Here is a 16431-nt window from a genome sequence, read left to right as displayed (position 1 = left end):
AAAGAATCTGAAAAGGAATATATATATATATATATATATACATACACACACATAACTGAATCACTGTGCTGTACACCTGAAACTAACACCATATTGTAAATCATCTATACTTCAATAAAAAAAGAAAAAAAGAATCTTCTTAAAATATATATTGATCAAATCATATTCTTATTAGCAAAATCTTCAACAGCTCCCTAACAATCAAGGCCTGTTCCGCTTTAACGTCTGCTCAAAATCTACTCTTTTCAACCTATTTCCTCTCACGTCTCATCACAAATATCCTCTGGTTTAATTGGCTTCCTCACTTCTACACACACATCAAGATCTTTCCCACCACCATGCTGTTGCTCAAATTGGTCCTTCCATCTGCTCTCGTTGGTCTTCCCTTTGAAACCATGCACCTCAGATGTGCTGGGACTCGAACCCAGCCTAAACCCTGATTGGGACTTGAACCCACATGGCTAGGACTCAAACCTGGCCAAAACCCACAGTCTTCCAACTGAGACCACACACCTGGTTTTAGGACTTAATGAAGCTCAGGTTCTTGATGTCTCATCACAGAAAGAATTCAGTGAGACGCAAAGTGATAGTAAGAAGTGGATTTATTTAGAGAGATACACACTCCACAGATATAGTGTGGGCCATCTCAGGAGGTGAAAGCAGCACCAGGGTATGGGGTTGTCAGTTTTTAAGGGGTGGGTAACTTCATAGGCTAATGAGTGGGAGGAGTATTCCAGCTATTTTGGGAAGGGGGTGGGGATTTCCGGGAATTGGGCCACCGCCCAATTTTTCATCCTTATGGTTGGCCTTGGCACTGTCATGGCGCCAGTCAGTGTGTCATTTAGCTTGCTGATGTATTACAATGAGCATATACTGAGGCTCAAGGTCTAGTGGAAGTCGACTTGTCCACCATCTTGGACCCATTTGGTTCTCATCAGTTTATGTCATGTCCTCGGGCTATGTCATTCTTTCGAAGGTTGTGCCCTGCCCCCTTCCCTCCTGTTTTACCTTTCCTAACCACTGGCTGTATTTCAAATCCATATGACGCACAACCTTACTTATGCTCTATACTTGTTTTCATTTCCCTCGATTGTTTAACTTACATGAATCATCTTTCCCCACTTTGATAATTTGTGGGTTATTATTCATCGGCCCTCCGTCTACTACAGTGTATCTTTGTGTAACCAAGCAGACAAAAACTTCCAGGTGGATTAAGAGACTTGAACAAAAAAGAATTACTATCAGATGTTCGGATTTAACATACTTGAGTATTTAAAAGTTTAAAGACTCACATTGGTTCTTATTGTTTATGTTGTCTAAGTTTTTATCAGCCCAACTAGGGTGGGAGCTTCTTGAAAATAAAGACAAATGACTAACTTCTTCTGCATTCCCATAAACCTCCAACACATCATTAGTACTTCAGAGTAAAAACCTTAATACATCTTGGCTTTGAACAACAGAGCAATGATTTTTCAGGCAAGGCATATATCAACCCTCCACAGGGAAAGTTTCTCTAATTCAGATATTCCTTCCTAGGAGGATACTTCCTTCCCTCCCACTCTCTTCTCCCATAGTAAGAATTCTACTATAGTAAGCCACTGTGATTGATGAGCCCATGTCACAGTATTTAGTAGATATAGGTAAAATGTTTTAAAAAATGGGACAACATGGTTCTAATCAATATCAGAAGAAAAACAACTTCCAGCATCATCTATGGACAAATCCTCAAACACACCTACCATAATCAGCTGGTGTATAATTCAGAAGTTCAAATTTCCAGTGTTTGTAGCTTGAATAATTCTGATACATATCAAATATTTCCCGGGTAAATTGTTGGCAGATATCACCTAAGAGAAAATATAAAAATACTCAGTCAGCACACATTTCTCCAAAGAAGACATATAGATGGCCAGTAGGCACACGAAAAGATGCCCAACATTGCTAATTATTAGAGAAATGCAAATCAAAACTACCATGAGGTATCACCTCACACTGCTCAGAATGGCCATCATCAAAAAGTCTACAAACAATAAATGCTGGAGAGGGTGTGGAGAAAAGGGAACCCTCCTGCACTGTTGGTGGGAATGTAAATTGGTGCAGCCACTCTGGAAAACAGTATGGAGGTTCCTTCAAAAACTAAAAATAGAGTTGCCATATGACCCAGCAATCCCATGCTTGGGCATATATCTGAAGCAAACTCTAATAAGAAAAGATACATGCACCCCAATGTTCATAGCAGTACTATTTACAATAGCCAAAACATGGAAGCAACCTAAATGGCCATCAACAGAGGAATGGATAAAGGTGTGGTACATATACACAATGGAATACCACTCAGTCATAAAAAAGAATGAAATAATGCCATTTGCAGCAACATGGATGGACCTAGAGATTATCATACTAAGTGAAGTAAGTCAGACAGAGAAAGACAAGCACCATATGGTATCACTTGCATGCGGAATCTAAAATATGACACAAATGAACTTATTTACAAAACAGAAACAGACTCACACACATAGAAATCAAACTTATGGTTACCAAAGGGAATGGGGGTGGGGAGGGATAAATTAGGAGTTTGGGATTAGCAGATACAAACTACTACATATGAAATAGACAAACAACAAGGTCCTACTGTACAGCACAGTAGGATAGAAAATATTCAATATCCTGTAATAAACCAAAATAAAAAGAATATGAAAAAATATTCATTTATAACTGAATCACTCTGCTGTACACCAGAAACTAACACAGCATTGTAAATCAACTATACTTCAATAAAAATTTTTTTAAAAATCAGCACAAATTTCTTAGAGAGTCCTCCTTAAGTAAAAACCCCTTAGGAGTTGAGAAATGACTACTTCCGAAGTGAAACACATTTAACAGACTTTTAAAGTGACAGTGTGTCATATCAAGGTAACATTTAAGTATTTTTTAAGATCATTTACGATAAAATTATTTTATTGACCTCCAGTAGTTCTTCCAGATGTCACCTCTAAAATAACATCATTTTTGTCATATTTCTCCTTTGGCACTAGACTCTGGAGAAGCTGAAAAAGAAAAAAAAAATCAGTATTAGTGTGTATATTTTCCACAGTATACTGCTATTCCTTGAATTTAGATAAAAGATCCCCAAATACTAAAAAATCAGTAATTAACAAAATCATAGAGCTCAAAGAGGTCTGGTCCTAAAATGCTTTAATAAGTAGACCTAATTAGGCCTAAAATAAATGATGATTCATGTTAATAATGAAGTTACTTGTTGGCATATTTTCTACAATGCTATCAAATTATCTTAATTTTCTAAAATGCAAAAGTTTAGATCAAAGTCCAGTGTTCCATTCAATTTTCTTCGAATTTTGCTTCTGATTAGTCTTAAACAGTAGCTTCTTTCATCTAATGAAAGAAGTAAGCTCTGAAAGTCTTCATTTGGAGAAAATGAGGATTTTTAACGTATGATTATATATTCTCTCCCACAATAAATGACAGCGGACGGACACCAGGCCGTGCCCTGTCTTCTCAGCAGAGTTGCTGTTTAAAGAGTAGATTGAGGATTCCCAAGGTAAGGCTCAAATAGTTTCTCAGTGTGACAAGAAAAAAAGGGGCTTTCTAATAAAGAAAGCAACCAACTTACCTCTTAGGAAGAAAAGGGAAGTAACTTTATTATTACTAAAAGGTCTTTCAAATCAAACTGAAAGTATTTATGTGTCATGATTTCCCCTACTGACAATTTTTGAAATAGTCCATCTCTGCTAGAAATGATATAGCCTGCAGGAGAGAATAGTAGACTAAGAGTCAGACGTCCTACATCTGCTTTTGACTAGCTGTTTAAATCAGTGAAAACAATAACTGATACCTCCATCCTCATCCTCAAAAAGTCCCTCTAGAGATTATCATACTAAGTGAAGCAAGCCAGACAGAGAAAGACAAATATCATATGATACTGCTTGTATGTGAAATCTAAAAAAAAAAAAGATACAAATGAACTTATTTACAAAACAGAAATAGACTCACAGAAATAGAAAACAAACATATGGTTACCAAAGGAAAAAGGGGTTTGGGATTAACATACATCCACTACCATATATAAAATATATAACCAACAAGGACCTACTGTATAGCACAGGGAATTATACTGAATATTCTGTAACAACCTATAAGGGAAAAGAATCTGACAAAGAAGATATATGTATATCTGAATCACTGTGCTGTACACCTGAAACTAACATAACATTGTAAATCAACTATACTTCAAGGAAAAAAACATCTCTCTACTGGATTTCCAGGGTACGGAAGACTGAAGGTAGGAGGATGGCAAATATGACAAAGGGGAACATAGTACATAGCACCGTATTTTCATTTTCTTGTAGACAAACCATCCATTGAGCTAGAAGGGACTAAAGACTTGTATTAACCCACTGTCTCTATGCCCTTGGATTCATTCCATTCTATCCTGAATGCAAATTTTCAATCCTTAATTAACCCAGTTACCATGTACCACTCCCTCTTTCTAAGACTTAAAACCCCCTGACTCTACTCCATGTTGAAGTAAATTTCTTCACTAGCATGTGTTCCCTTGTCTGGTAACTTAATAGATTCAGCTTTGGAATACTTCTGTCTGGGGGGGGGGTGGTTTCGTTCCTTGCTAACACAATCTCTTCAATCTCATTCTGTAGTAAATGACAGCACTAAACCCAATATTACCAATCATCATAAGAGAAGACTTAATCAACTGGTGTTTGGAAAATACTTTGAGCAGCAAAACATAGTCTAGCAAGAATAGTATTCCTTTACATTAACATTGCTGAGATTAGTTTACCTCTTAAAACATACCTCACTGTATAACATGTTGATTTTCTGAAGAATGGTTTGCCTCTCTTCCAAAGCAAGTTCTTGTAACTGCTTTTCATCTTGTTTATTTAGACCTACAAACCATCGACAGAAATAATGGTAAAAATGTTTAAATACTTACAAAGAAATTCTTAAATAGCTATCTAATCTCTACCTACTAGGTTTTATTTCAGTAGTGAAGGCAAGGGATTATACAAAAGAACAGAATAGTTAGAGAATGTAAAGTAAGTATTTGCTAAGTATGTCCAAAAAACTCAGTGTGAAAACAAGTACGATCTTGCCCCAAGGAGCTGGTGATTTGAATGTCTGTAAGTAATTATAGAAATCAGTGATAAATCAAACAGGTTTAAAAAGGGACTGGCTAATTAAACGTAAACCCGAATAAGCTAAGTCTCAGGGTAAACTGGGGTGACCATTTCTTCTCTAAAGCAGGCAGCCATTACCCAGCACGCTGTGAGTAATGTAGCATGGCTAGAACCTCCTCTTTTTTTTTTCAAGAGAAGTCAGAAATAAGACCTCTTTAAAATTCTGAAACCTCTTGAAATGTTCATACTTAGTAAACATTTTTTAAAAACACCACATGGGTCAAAAAACCACACATCCTTGCAAGCCTCTGCTTTATGGAAAGGACGGTCATTTTCACATCATTTCAAAGGAGAAAGTTAAATCATGGAGCTCTAATAACACAAGCTATCAATGAGATAGTGGCCAAGTAGGGTAGATCCCATAACTTTTGACTCCATTGCTTTAGATGCCCAGAGATTCCATTTGTCACTGGTGATGTGTGCTCGATGAGGTAGAAATTTTTAATTCTTAAAAATAAAGAAGAAAATAGAAATGAAGACTCATAAAGGAGAGAAGGCTCTTTAAAATTCTTTTCTAGTCATGGAAGTCATGGGGGTCTGATGGGATTCTATGCCTCATTCCTGCTTTCAACATTTCACACTTACTCTGTGCTAAATACTCTGCCAGTTGCTGGGGACACAAGGATGAATAAAACATGGTTCAGGGCTAAAGTGGCTCAGTCTGGTGGGAAAGGTGGACACATTCACTTGATTACGATATGTGGTGTGGGCAGCACCATCGAGGCCCAAAGGGTGGTCTAACCCAGACTTCAACCCTTAAGGAAGGTTCCTAGGTAAGGTGCCATCTGAACTCAATTCTAATTATGGATCACCTGTTGCAGAATTGTAATATCGCTACTGGCCTCACCTTGCGCACATAAGTCTCGGGTCAGAGGTACCAGAAAAACCTGCTGATCTGCAATCATATAAAATTATTTTTGTGGCTTTTTATTATTTACTGAACTGTAAGATCCAATCTAGTTCAATTTCAATGTATCAAGATTCAAGAGTCTATTATACCTTATGTTTGGTGCTGCAGGAAATAAAGATGAATAAGACACAGGCCCTGTACTTGCGGAACAGGGAAAGGGACTGAAGTTAAGACAATTACATAATGGATCAGAATATAAAACAGAGAAAGGCAATCATACTTGTTTTACAGAGGGGAGTGAAGCCAAAGGATGATATTCAAGCCATACTTTGTAAGCAGACTGAACTTTAAGAAGGTGAAATTGGTGGGTTAGCAACATGAGCAAAGACATAGACATGGGATGGTCTGAGTATATTCAGGGAATGGCAGATTGTCTGTTTTGGTTGGAAGGGAGAATACGCAAAGGGAATTAATATACTACACAGAGAGGTGGGGGTCACTCGGCAGAGACTATTAAATGCCAAGCCAAGCAATCTGTATTTATAGGCAATGGGAGTTACTGGAAATTCAGAGCGGGAGAGAAATATGATTAAGGTTGTACTTAGGCTGGGAAAGCTTGGAGGTGAGACTACAAGTTAGGAATTTATTGTAATCATCTAGGACTGAGATATAATGAAAATATAAACTAGTGGAAAGAACAGAAGAGGACTCATGCAAGATACATTACAGAGGGAGACCCTGTTGGACTTTGAATCATTGTGCAGTGGATAAGAGCAGAGGCTGTGGAGTCTCCTTGATTGGGTTCAAATTCCTGCTCCTCTCCTGACTGGCTAAGTGACCTTTGGCATTTTAACCTCTGTTTCTTCATCTATAAAGTGAGAATATTAATAATAATTCCTACCTTATAAGGTCACTGTGAACATTTCAAATGAGATATTTGCAAAATACTTACCTTAGTGCCTGGCACATACTAAGACTTAGTAAACGTAGCTATTATCACTATTATTATAAAATAGCAGAATTGCAGAAGAAACTTTAGAAGCAAACTACTAATACTTTAATCCAATCTACTAATATTACACATGATACAAACGTGGCTGAAAGAGGTTATGTCAATTTAATTTGGAAAGCATTTAGTAAGCTCCTATTATGTGCAAGCAACTTTCCCAAACTAATTAATTACAAATTTGAGTGGCATTATGCGAAAGAGTAAAAAATAATCCTCATTAAAAGAGGTGAGAGGGAATTCCCTGGCGGTCCAGTGGTTAGGACTCTGCACTTCCACTGCAGGGGGCACATGTTCAATCTCTGGTCAGGGAACTAAGATCCTGCATGCCTCATGGCCAAAAGAAAAGTGAGAGACTCGCAGACCACCAATAGGAGGCAGAAAAAGGTAAGGCTTTGGACATCCAGGACTTTACAGGTATAGCTGTGACTGGCCTCGATGCTGCTTAACATCTCTAAGGCTTAATGAAACAGGATGGAGCACAAAAGAAAGTTTATAAATTAAACTAAAAGCCAATAGCAAGGGACTTTCCTGGTGGTCCAGTGGTTAAGACTCTGTGCTCCCAATGCAGGGGGCCTGGGTTCCATCACTGGTCACGAAACTAGATCCCGCATGCTGCAACTGAAGATGCGGTGTGCTGCAACTAAGACCCGGTGCAGCCAAATAAATTAATATTAAAAATAAAATACAATAAAAGCCAATAGCAAAATTTGGATCGGGACTTCCCTGGTAGCGCAGTGGATAGGACTCCATGCTCCCAAGGCAGGGGGCCCGGGTTCGACCCCTGGTCAGGGAACTAGATCCCACATGCATGCCGCAACTAAGAGTTTGCATGCTACAACTAAGACCCAGTGCAACCAAATAAATAAATACTAAAAGAAAAAAAGAGGGCTCATGTCCTTTAAAAAAAAAAAAAATTTGGATACATGTTGAATCCCAAGTTAGTCCATTATACTTTTCTCTCAACTTCTGTATATTTTGGAAATTTTTCATAAAAGAAAAAATGTTAAGGCAATAAAATATTAAGAGATACTAAAATTAAAAATTAACACCTCTCACATTATATATAAAATTAACTCAAATAGATCAATGACCTAAATGTAAGGACTAAAAATATAAAACCCTTGGAAGAAAACTCAGATGTGAACCTTTGTGACCTTGGATTATGCAATAATTTCTTAGATATGTCACCAAAACACAAACAAGAGAAAAAAAAGATAAACTGAACCTCATCAAAATTAAAAACTGTGGTGCTCCAAGGGACAACCCACAGAATGGGAGAAAATTTTTGCAAATAATATATCTGATAAGGAACTTGTATCTGTAATATAAAAAACTCTTACAGCTCAATAATAAAAAGACAACTCCATTAAAAAATGGGCAAAGGATCTAAACAGTCATTTAACCAAAGGTGATATACAACAGCCAATATGCACATAAAAAGACACTCAACACCATTAATCAGGGAAATGCAAGTCAAAACCACAGTAAGATACCACTTCACACACTCTAGGAAGGCTAGAATCGAAAGGGCGGATCACAAGGGTTGGAGAGGATGTAGAAACACCAGAACGCTCATACACTGAGGCTGGAATGTAAAATGGTTCAGCCACTTTGGAAAACCAGTCTGACAGTTCCTCAAAAGGTTAAACATGGAGTTACCACACAACTTAGCAATATATGTCTACACAAAAACTTGTACACAAATGTTCATAACAGCATTGTTCATAATAACCAAAAAAGTGGAAAAACTCAATAACCAACAACTGATGAATGGATAAATAAAATGTGGTATACCTATACAATGGGACATAATTCAGCAATAAAAAGAAATGAAAAAAAAAAAAAAAAAAAGAAATGAAGTACAGAAACATGCTACAACATAAATGAACCTTAAACATATGCTAAGTGAAAGAAGCCAGTCACATAGGGTAACATATTGTATGATTCCATTTATATAAAATGCCTGAAATAAGTAACTGTATAGAGACAGAAAGTAGATTAGTGGTTGTCTAGGGCTGGCAGGGATGGGGGGGATTGGCATGAGATGGCTAAAGGGTACAGGGTTTCTTTTTGGGGTGATGAAATAATACCCATACCATATAAGCCCTCTGACGGGGTAGGAATTGTATTTTTGTGTCCCTGGTATGTAGCACATAGGACAGTGCCCAATAAAGATCTATTAATAAATTAAACCTTCTGAAAAGGTCAATATTTAGTCTCCCAGACCCTAAGTGCTTCTTGGCAAGTATCACAAGGACCTCGGTCTCTTAGTAGTTGCTCTTTAGTAGCTGAAATACTTCAAACACCCAGAGTCGAGTCCTGTCCTTTCCAAGTGCAGGGCTTACTATGTGCAGGCTTTTTAAAAGACCGTGTTCAATATACCTTTAACTTAGAAAATCAATCCTGTACTTGTACACACACATCTTTTACCTACTTTTACACATTGATTCTAATTCTTCGATGGCTTGTTCAGCCTCCTGAATTTCTTTGTAAATGACTGCAAGCGGAGCCAGCTCAGCATGCCGTTGATTCAAGGACCTCCGGTCCCCTTCACTCACAGAGATATGCTGCAAACGATGATCAAGTGTTTGGTACTCCTTACTCAGGTCCTCCATGTATTTCTGTAGTCCTTTATGCTTCCAGAGCATCCTGGTATCTTGATGACAATATCTCCTGGACCAATTCTCACTTAACAGACCATGGAGAATGTGATTCCTGTTTCGTCTAAAAACCCACAGCCTTGTGTCAAGAGGTATCTGTGTAAGATGATGAGAATGGAGATGGACATGGCACTGGTGGTGCCCAGTAAGACACGGATGTCTAAAAAGCCAAACAAACAGGTGACGATTCATTTCAGCATCTGAAACAAAATAAACACAATCTGAGAAATATCAACTCCACAGATATAAAAGCTGAAGGAGCCTCAAGAAATCTTGCTCAGTTCACTGCCTCAGCCAGCTCCAAACACAGTCCCTAAATTCAATAACCCACAAAAAGAAAACGAATCTTCAAATCTGTGAATATAACAAAATAAATGAAGGTAGTGCTGTTTTCTACCCATTCAACACATATAATTAACTAAGGCAAATGAGTAGGAGTGTAACTAATAAATATATCAATAGAATGGGTTAAATCAGCTATTTTCTAGAAAGTACCCAGAATCTAAAATTGAGTGTGTGAATAAGCTCTTGACAAGTATGAAATAATCATGCAAACTTTAGGTGGTTCGTATATTAATAGATTTTTAAAGTTTGAAGGAAACACTACTTCCTTGTCTAATTCTTCGGTATCCAGATGCCCAAGGAAGTCAAGTAACTTAATCATGATTATTCATTCTGCCAGATAGAGGCAGAGCTGAGGTGAATGCAGCTTGCCTGTTCAGACTTCAGTGCTTTTCATTCCCAACTATGCAATCACTCTTCGAAGGTGCTTCCCTTTTAGCTGAGATCCTAAAGGATGGAAAATTTATATATTAACAGACTAAGGAAGTAGTAAGTTTGGTTAAAAAAAAGACAATGATGATAATTATATTAAATGAAAAAAGCAGAATCAAAACAATATAATCTCAATTAGGTTTTCAAATCTGTCTACAGTATATGGAATACATGGGTTTATGGGGACATAACTGCATCATAAGTTGAGGAAGAGCTTTATTTTGAAAAAAGAAAACTAAAAACATACCAAAACGTTAGTAAGATGATCTCTAGTTGTGGGATTATGGATTCCTTTTGCTTCCTTTTTTTTTTTTCTACTTCTTCATGTTTTCCAAGTTTCCTATACATTTAGCACATGCTACTTTTACAATCAGGAAGAAAAATTACTTAAAAAAATTACATGTTAGGTGAAATTAGTTATGTACAATAATTATCTGTTCTTCCTTCTAACAGAGATAATCAAAAGAGCTAACAAATGTACACAATGGTTTTACTGAGTAAGAAAGAGAAGATAAAGTGTTCTAAGAAAAATACTTTGCCCCTAAAATCCTGAGGTTCAAAGTTGAAATAAGGGTCAAAATTGATCAGAATCAACCTTTATTGTCTCCAGTGTTCCTACTACGTTAGGTGTATTCATATATTAGCTCATTTGATCATTGTAAGTCTGCTAACTTGGATATTGTCATCTCCTAGGAAATAAAATATTCAGAATAGTCTCTAAAATATTCACAGTTTGCAGGCTTGTACTAAGGAAATTTAACATACTGAATCACATTGAGAAAAGGACTGCGGGAAGCATGCACAAAGGCACAGTAGCCACAAATGTTACAGTCCTCCAGCAGGAGTTTCTGCCTGTCTTCACATTAAGACAAGCTGGGACCTGGGACCGTTTGCTGCAGTGCTGCAATGCTTGCACCTGGACAAATGTTTCCTTAAGCAACAAAATACAAAGAAACGAACAGGGGCTAAAAATAACTGTGTGCATGCACAGTTGGGGCAAATTCTGGACAACTAGATAAAAGGAGACCAAAAAGCCCAACCGGCACCTCTGAAGAGCTGGCAGCAAAAGCAGGGAGCAAAAGCAGGGTACTGCGCATGCCCCCTGCACACAACGTAGCCAAGGGGATGGGGAGACCACTTAAGCCACCCCTCTGCTAGATCCCTGGACACACCCCTACCCTCACTCCATGTAAGGAACCTGCTCACTCCCCTCTGCTGCAGCAGGGGCCACGATATAGCCTTGCCTGAATTTCTTGTCTGGCTTCTGATCAATATCTATTGATTAAGGAGGCCAGGAACCCTAGTCTAAAACAACATCTAGTCACAGAAAGTGTGTCCATTTGAAAAAGGACGTAACAAAAAAAATGGCAAAAAGATTTTTGTTAAAACACCTCTAGCTAAATTTCCATTTTAGAAATAGAAAAAGCAACTCTCAAGGTCATGAACCTCAATGTTAAGTAAATCCCAAGACGTTTACCTTCTAGGTTAATCTATACCTGAGAATAGCAAGTCTTCTCCATCACTCCCCGACAGTAACAGGATTAAAATGATACTCTAGGGGCTTTCCTGGTGACTCTTTTCCAGTCGTTTAAGAGTCCGCCTGCCAAGGCAGGGAACATGGGTACAAGCCCTGGTCCGGGAAGATCCCACATGCCGCGGAGCAACTAAGCCCGTGCGCCACAACTGCTAAGCCTGCGCTCTAGGGCCCGTGAGCCACAACTACTGAGCCCTCATGCCACAACTACTGAAGCCTGCGCGCCTGGAGCCCGTGATCGGCAACGAGAGAAGCCACCGCAATGAGAAGCCCGCGCACCGCAACGAAGAGTAGCCCCCGCTCGCTGCAACTAGAGAAAGCCCGCGCGAAGCAACGAAGACCCAACGCAGACACAAATAAATAAATAAAATAAATGAAAATTAAAAATAAAATGATACTCTAGGGACAACTCTCAGCCTTGGCAGGTCAGAAGTGACACTAAGCCGGCACGAGAGGATCACGTGTAAGCCACACTAACTCGGTATACGGAGTGATCCCACAGGGAGACACCGTGGGAAAAAAAAAAAAAGCTGGAGAAGGAAAATAGACTTTTAACACCAGAAAAGAGAAGTGAACTGTGAGCACGTTAAAAAAAAAAAAAAAAAAAAAAAAGACAGACAGAAAGGACGTTAGGTTTCCTTACGGAGGTCTGAACCTTCTGTGGTCCACTACGTTTCAGCCCGACAGGCACCGGATCACTTTCACTGCCGGGTTCACCCCTTCCGGCTTAGAGCTTGATCCCGCCTCTTCCGTCTCGACTCTTCTCCAGAAGAGTAGTCCTTGCGTGTGCCTAACAATAAGCTAACAGGGGAAACGAAAGAGAAAAATGGAAAAGCGAGAAAAATTCGCACGAGAGAGATGATCAGGCGACTTACTCATCCGGATTCTGAGCCCAGGGTGTAGGTTGCGATGGAAGGGGGAGGGGAGGTGCAGGGGCATTGGTGCCGCAGTGAACCACAGCTCCCCACCCGGGAATCTTGGGAGTTGTAGTTTATCTCGGACGAACGCCCAGCCTCCAACCCCCTAGGCCAAAGGTGGAGCTTTGGTTTTCACAGTTTCAGGCAAGCCCAAAAGGGAGATTCCCTACAGTTCTGATTAAGAGATCAAGATATACAAGAAGGGACTTCCTTGGTGGTCCAGTGGCTAGAACTCCACGCTCCCAATGCAGGGGGCCCGGGTTCAATCCCTGGTCAGGGAACTAGATCCCACATGCCACAACTAAAGATCCTGCATGCCACGACTAAGACCCGGTGCAGCCAAATAAATAAATACTAAAAAAAAAAAATTAAAAAAAAAAAAAAAAAAGATATATAAGAATTTTCTTGTATATAGAGCCACTAGAGCAGAGATTCCTGATTTTTTTAAATGAGGATCCCTTTTCATCATTCAAAAATTTGCAGGATTCTGCATGTTAATACTTGTACTTTCAGCTTCCATTGCCTGAGAAGATACCAAATGACTAATTGAGACTATAAAGTTGTATTTTTTTAAATCATAAGGAGGATCCAAAATATGAGAGACTATATATAGCCACAACTTGGTGAATTTATAGCTGTTGTATACATAAACACAATTTGGGGGCTCAATTTAAGTTTGTAGCTTGTAAACCAACAATTAAGTAAAGCATTAAAAATCCTAAATAATAAACAATTCCAGGAAAATGCAAATATATTGCCTTACTTTGAATATTCAAGTAGGATACACACATTTACATTGGTGATCACATTTACAAGTCATTTGACCTCTGTGCCCTAGTATTTCTTCCTGAAAAGCAGAGGCAACAAGAATTCCACATTACCAACTTCACAAGATATTTTCTTAGTTTATGACCACATATATAAAAAGGAGAATTAGGCATAAATATAAATATCTAACATGTATTGCCTATTTCAAGGTATCTACTTCTACCAACTACATATTAGATACTACTCTAAATGGCTTAAGCCTATTTATTAATTAATTTAATCTTTACAACAACCCTAAAATACCCATTTTGCAGAAGAGAAAACTAAGGCACAGAGAGTTTAAGTAACTTGTCCAAGGTAAAAGAACCAGTAAGTGATAGAGCTGAGATTCAATGAAGACAATCTGTCTTAATGATCTATGGCTCCTAAGCTCTGATACTGCCTCCCTCCTCCAGAAAAAAGAAAAGAAAACATTCAGTTTTTCATGCAGTAAACACTGAGCACCAGTTATGTGTTAATCACTATTCTAGACATGAGACTTCAGCAATGAACAGAAAAGACAAAAATCTTTGCTCTCACGAATACCAAAGTACCCACATAAATCATTCTCCTAAATTATCCAACAAAATCTTTTAATTCTTTATTTTGATGTATATATAAAACTTCCTTCTTAAAAAATAAGCTTTAGTGCCATGGACTAATCCCTCCCAAATTCAGTATGTTGAAGCTAACCCCCAGTATGACCCCACTGGAAATAGGGCCTTTAAGGTGATTAAGGTTAAATAAGGTCATATAGAGGGAACCCTAATCTGATAGGACTAGTGCCCTTACAGGAAGAGACCAGAGAGCTTGTGTAGTCTCTTTCTGCCCCCCTCTTTCCCTCAACAAGCGAAAAGAGGTCAGTGGGTGAGCACACAGCAAGATAGCAGCCACCTACAAGCCAAGAGAAGAGGCCTCAGAATGAAACCTATCTTGCCAGCACCTTGACCTTTCCAACCTCCAAAACTGTGAGAAATAAATTTCTGTTGTTTAAGCCACTCAGTATGGTACTTTGTTATGGCAGCCCAAGCAAAGACATTTACATATGTAAACATTTATTGAGATATACATGAAACGTTACACACTTTATGAATGTTATTTCTAAATTTAAAGAAAATCCCTAAAGACTATAAATATTGCTTCCTCCTCCATGTGTTTTTAAAGAAAGTAATGTGGTTATAATTATATTTATTAATATGCAAAGATGTCCACAATATATTATTAAGTGAAAGAGAATGTTTAAAAACTTCATCAAACTATTTCACTTAAAAAACGTATGTGGGACTTCCCTGGTGGTGCAGTAGTTAAGAATCCACCTGCCAATGCAGGGGACACGGGTCGGAGCCCTGGTCCGGGAAGACTGCACAGAGCAGCTAAGCTCACAAGCCACATCTACTGAGCCCTCGTGCCACAACTACTGAAGCCCGCGTGCCTAGAGCCCGTGCTCCGCAACAAGAGAAGCCACTGCAATGAGAAGCCCACGCACAGCAGGGAAGAGTAGCCCCTGCACACTACAACTAGAGAAAGCCCGCGTGCAACGATGAAGACCCAATGCAGCCAAAAATAATTAATTAATTGATTTTTTAAAAAAGTATATGATGCATATTTAAAAGTCTGGAAGAGGGAATTCCCTGGTGGTCCAGTGGTTAGGACTTGGTGCTTTCACTGCTGTGGCCTGGGTTCAATCCCTGGTCGGGGAACTAAGATCCTACAAGCCGTGCAGTGCAGCCAAAAAAAAGAAAAAAAAAAAAGAAAAATCTGGTGGAATTATAGGTAATCTCTATTTTCCTTTTCATAGTACTATGAATTTCTTGAAATTTTGTGATGGGTATTGTAAACAAGAAAGCTATAAAAGAAAAAAGACATTCTTTCATGTTTGATTGAAAAGCCTTATGGAAGTTATTATTCTCAAATTGTTCTATGAAGCTAAACAACTTCTATTTGCAAGAAGTCTGATATATTACAGAATAAAAGTTTCCAGAAATAGTAATAAAAGAGGTTGATTCAGTGGGGGAAAAAGAATTAGCATTTTGATTAAATTAGAAACAAGCACTACCATGCCTGAAATATTTCTCACGATAAAGTCAACTATGAATACTTTCTTTGTTGAATGAATTTGTAATGGACACTGACGATTTGGTATCTCTTTGTCAGAAACTAAATGACCTGTGTCCCCCTCCTCCAACTTGGAGCATGCTAACACAACAAAATACGTGGGGTCATTTTTCATCTCCATTTAGAGCAAATCAGTCCCAAACCCAAAGGGGTAGGGAATGGGGATTTTCACTTAACTTCCTCTCAGAGACCTCCGGATTCTTTTAAAGATTCTGAGGAAACTCGCGTCTAGAGTACTAACAAGAGGTCGATTTGTGTCCTTCAGCAGAGATTTCACATCAGTAAACTGTCTGCTTAGGGCTTACCCCGAGAGAAGCAGAGCACCAGACTTTCCTCAGCCCTGAACATTCTTTGGGGAGCTAGACAAGGGTGAGTGTAGAGATTGTTCCAGGCTAAGTTGAAACTTTGGTCCTATCTGGGAAATTTTCAGTGGCACTGAAAGCAACATAAAATCTCAGCACACAAGCCATAACACATTGTTTTTTAGCACACTGTGAAGATACACCTGGCTTCCTGATTCCCGGTAGTTTAGCTCTTGACCAATGCCATCTT

General features: G+C 38.6%; 1 protein-coding gene across 10 annotated transcripts in view; it reads right to left on the bottom strand.

Annotated features, from left to right (window-relative positions):
- MTRF1 (mitochondrial translation release factor 1) overlaps positions 1–16431 on the bottom strand; it is a 56414-nt gene that overhangs the window by 25311 nt on the left and 14672 nt on the right. For 3 of the 10 annotated variants that reach the window (XM_032610955.1, XM_032610951.1, XM_032610959.1), the window contains exons 2-8: positions 12684–12841; positions 10754–10846; positions 10447–10521; positions 9507–9932; positions 4831–4922; positions 2966–3047; positions 1740–1847 (exon numbers count right to left, since the gene is read on the bottom strand). In XM_032610955.1, the coding sequence (XP_032466846.1) occupies positions 1740–1847; positions 2966–3047; positions 4831–4922; positions 9507–9924 (700 nt within the window). In that variant the 5' untranslated portion in view covers positions 9925–9932; positions 10447–10521; positions 10754–10846; positions 12684–12841. Of the gene's footprint in view, positions 1–1739; positions 1848–2965; positions 3048–4830; positions 4923–9506; positions 9933–10446; positions 10522–10753; positions 10868–12002; positions 12107–12683; positions 12842–16431 lie in introns of those variants that run through there. The other 7 variants (XM_032610960.1, XM_032610956.1, XM_032610953.1 and 4 more) reach the window with 6 other exon arrangements.

Source organism: Phocoena sinus, chromosome 18, assembly GCF_008692025.1.
Source record: "Phocoena sinus isolate mPhoSin1 chromosome 18, mPhoSin1.pri, whole genome shotgun sequence".
Taxonomy (NCBI): domain Eukaryota; kingdom Metazoa; phylum Chordata; class Mammalia; order Artiodactyla; family Phocoenidae; genus Phocoena; species Phocoena sinus.
The sequence above is the reverse complement of the archived record's forward strand: the minus strand, read 5'-3'. Positions and strand labels throughout refer to the sequence as shown.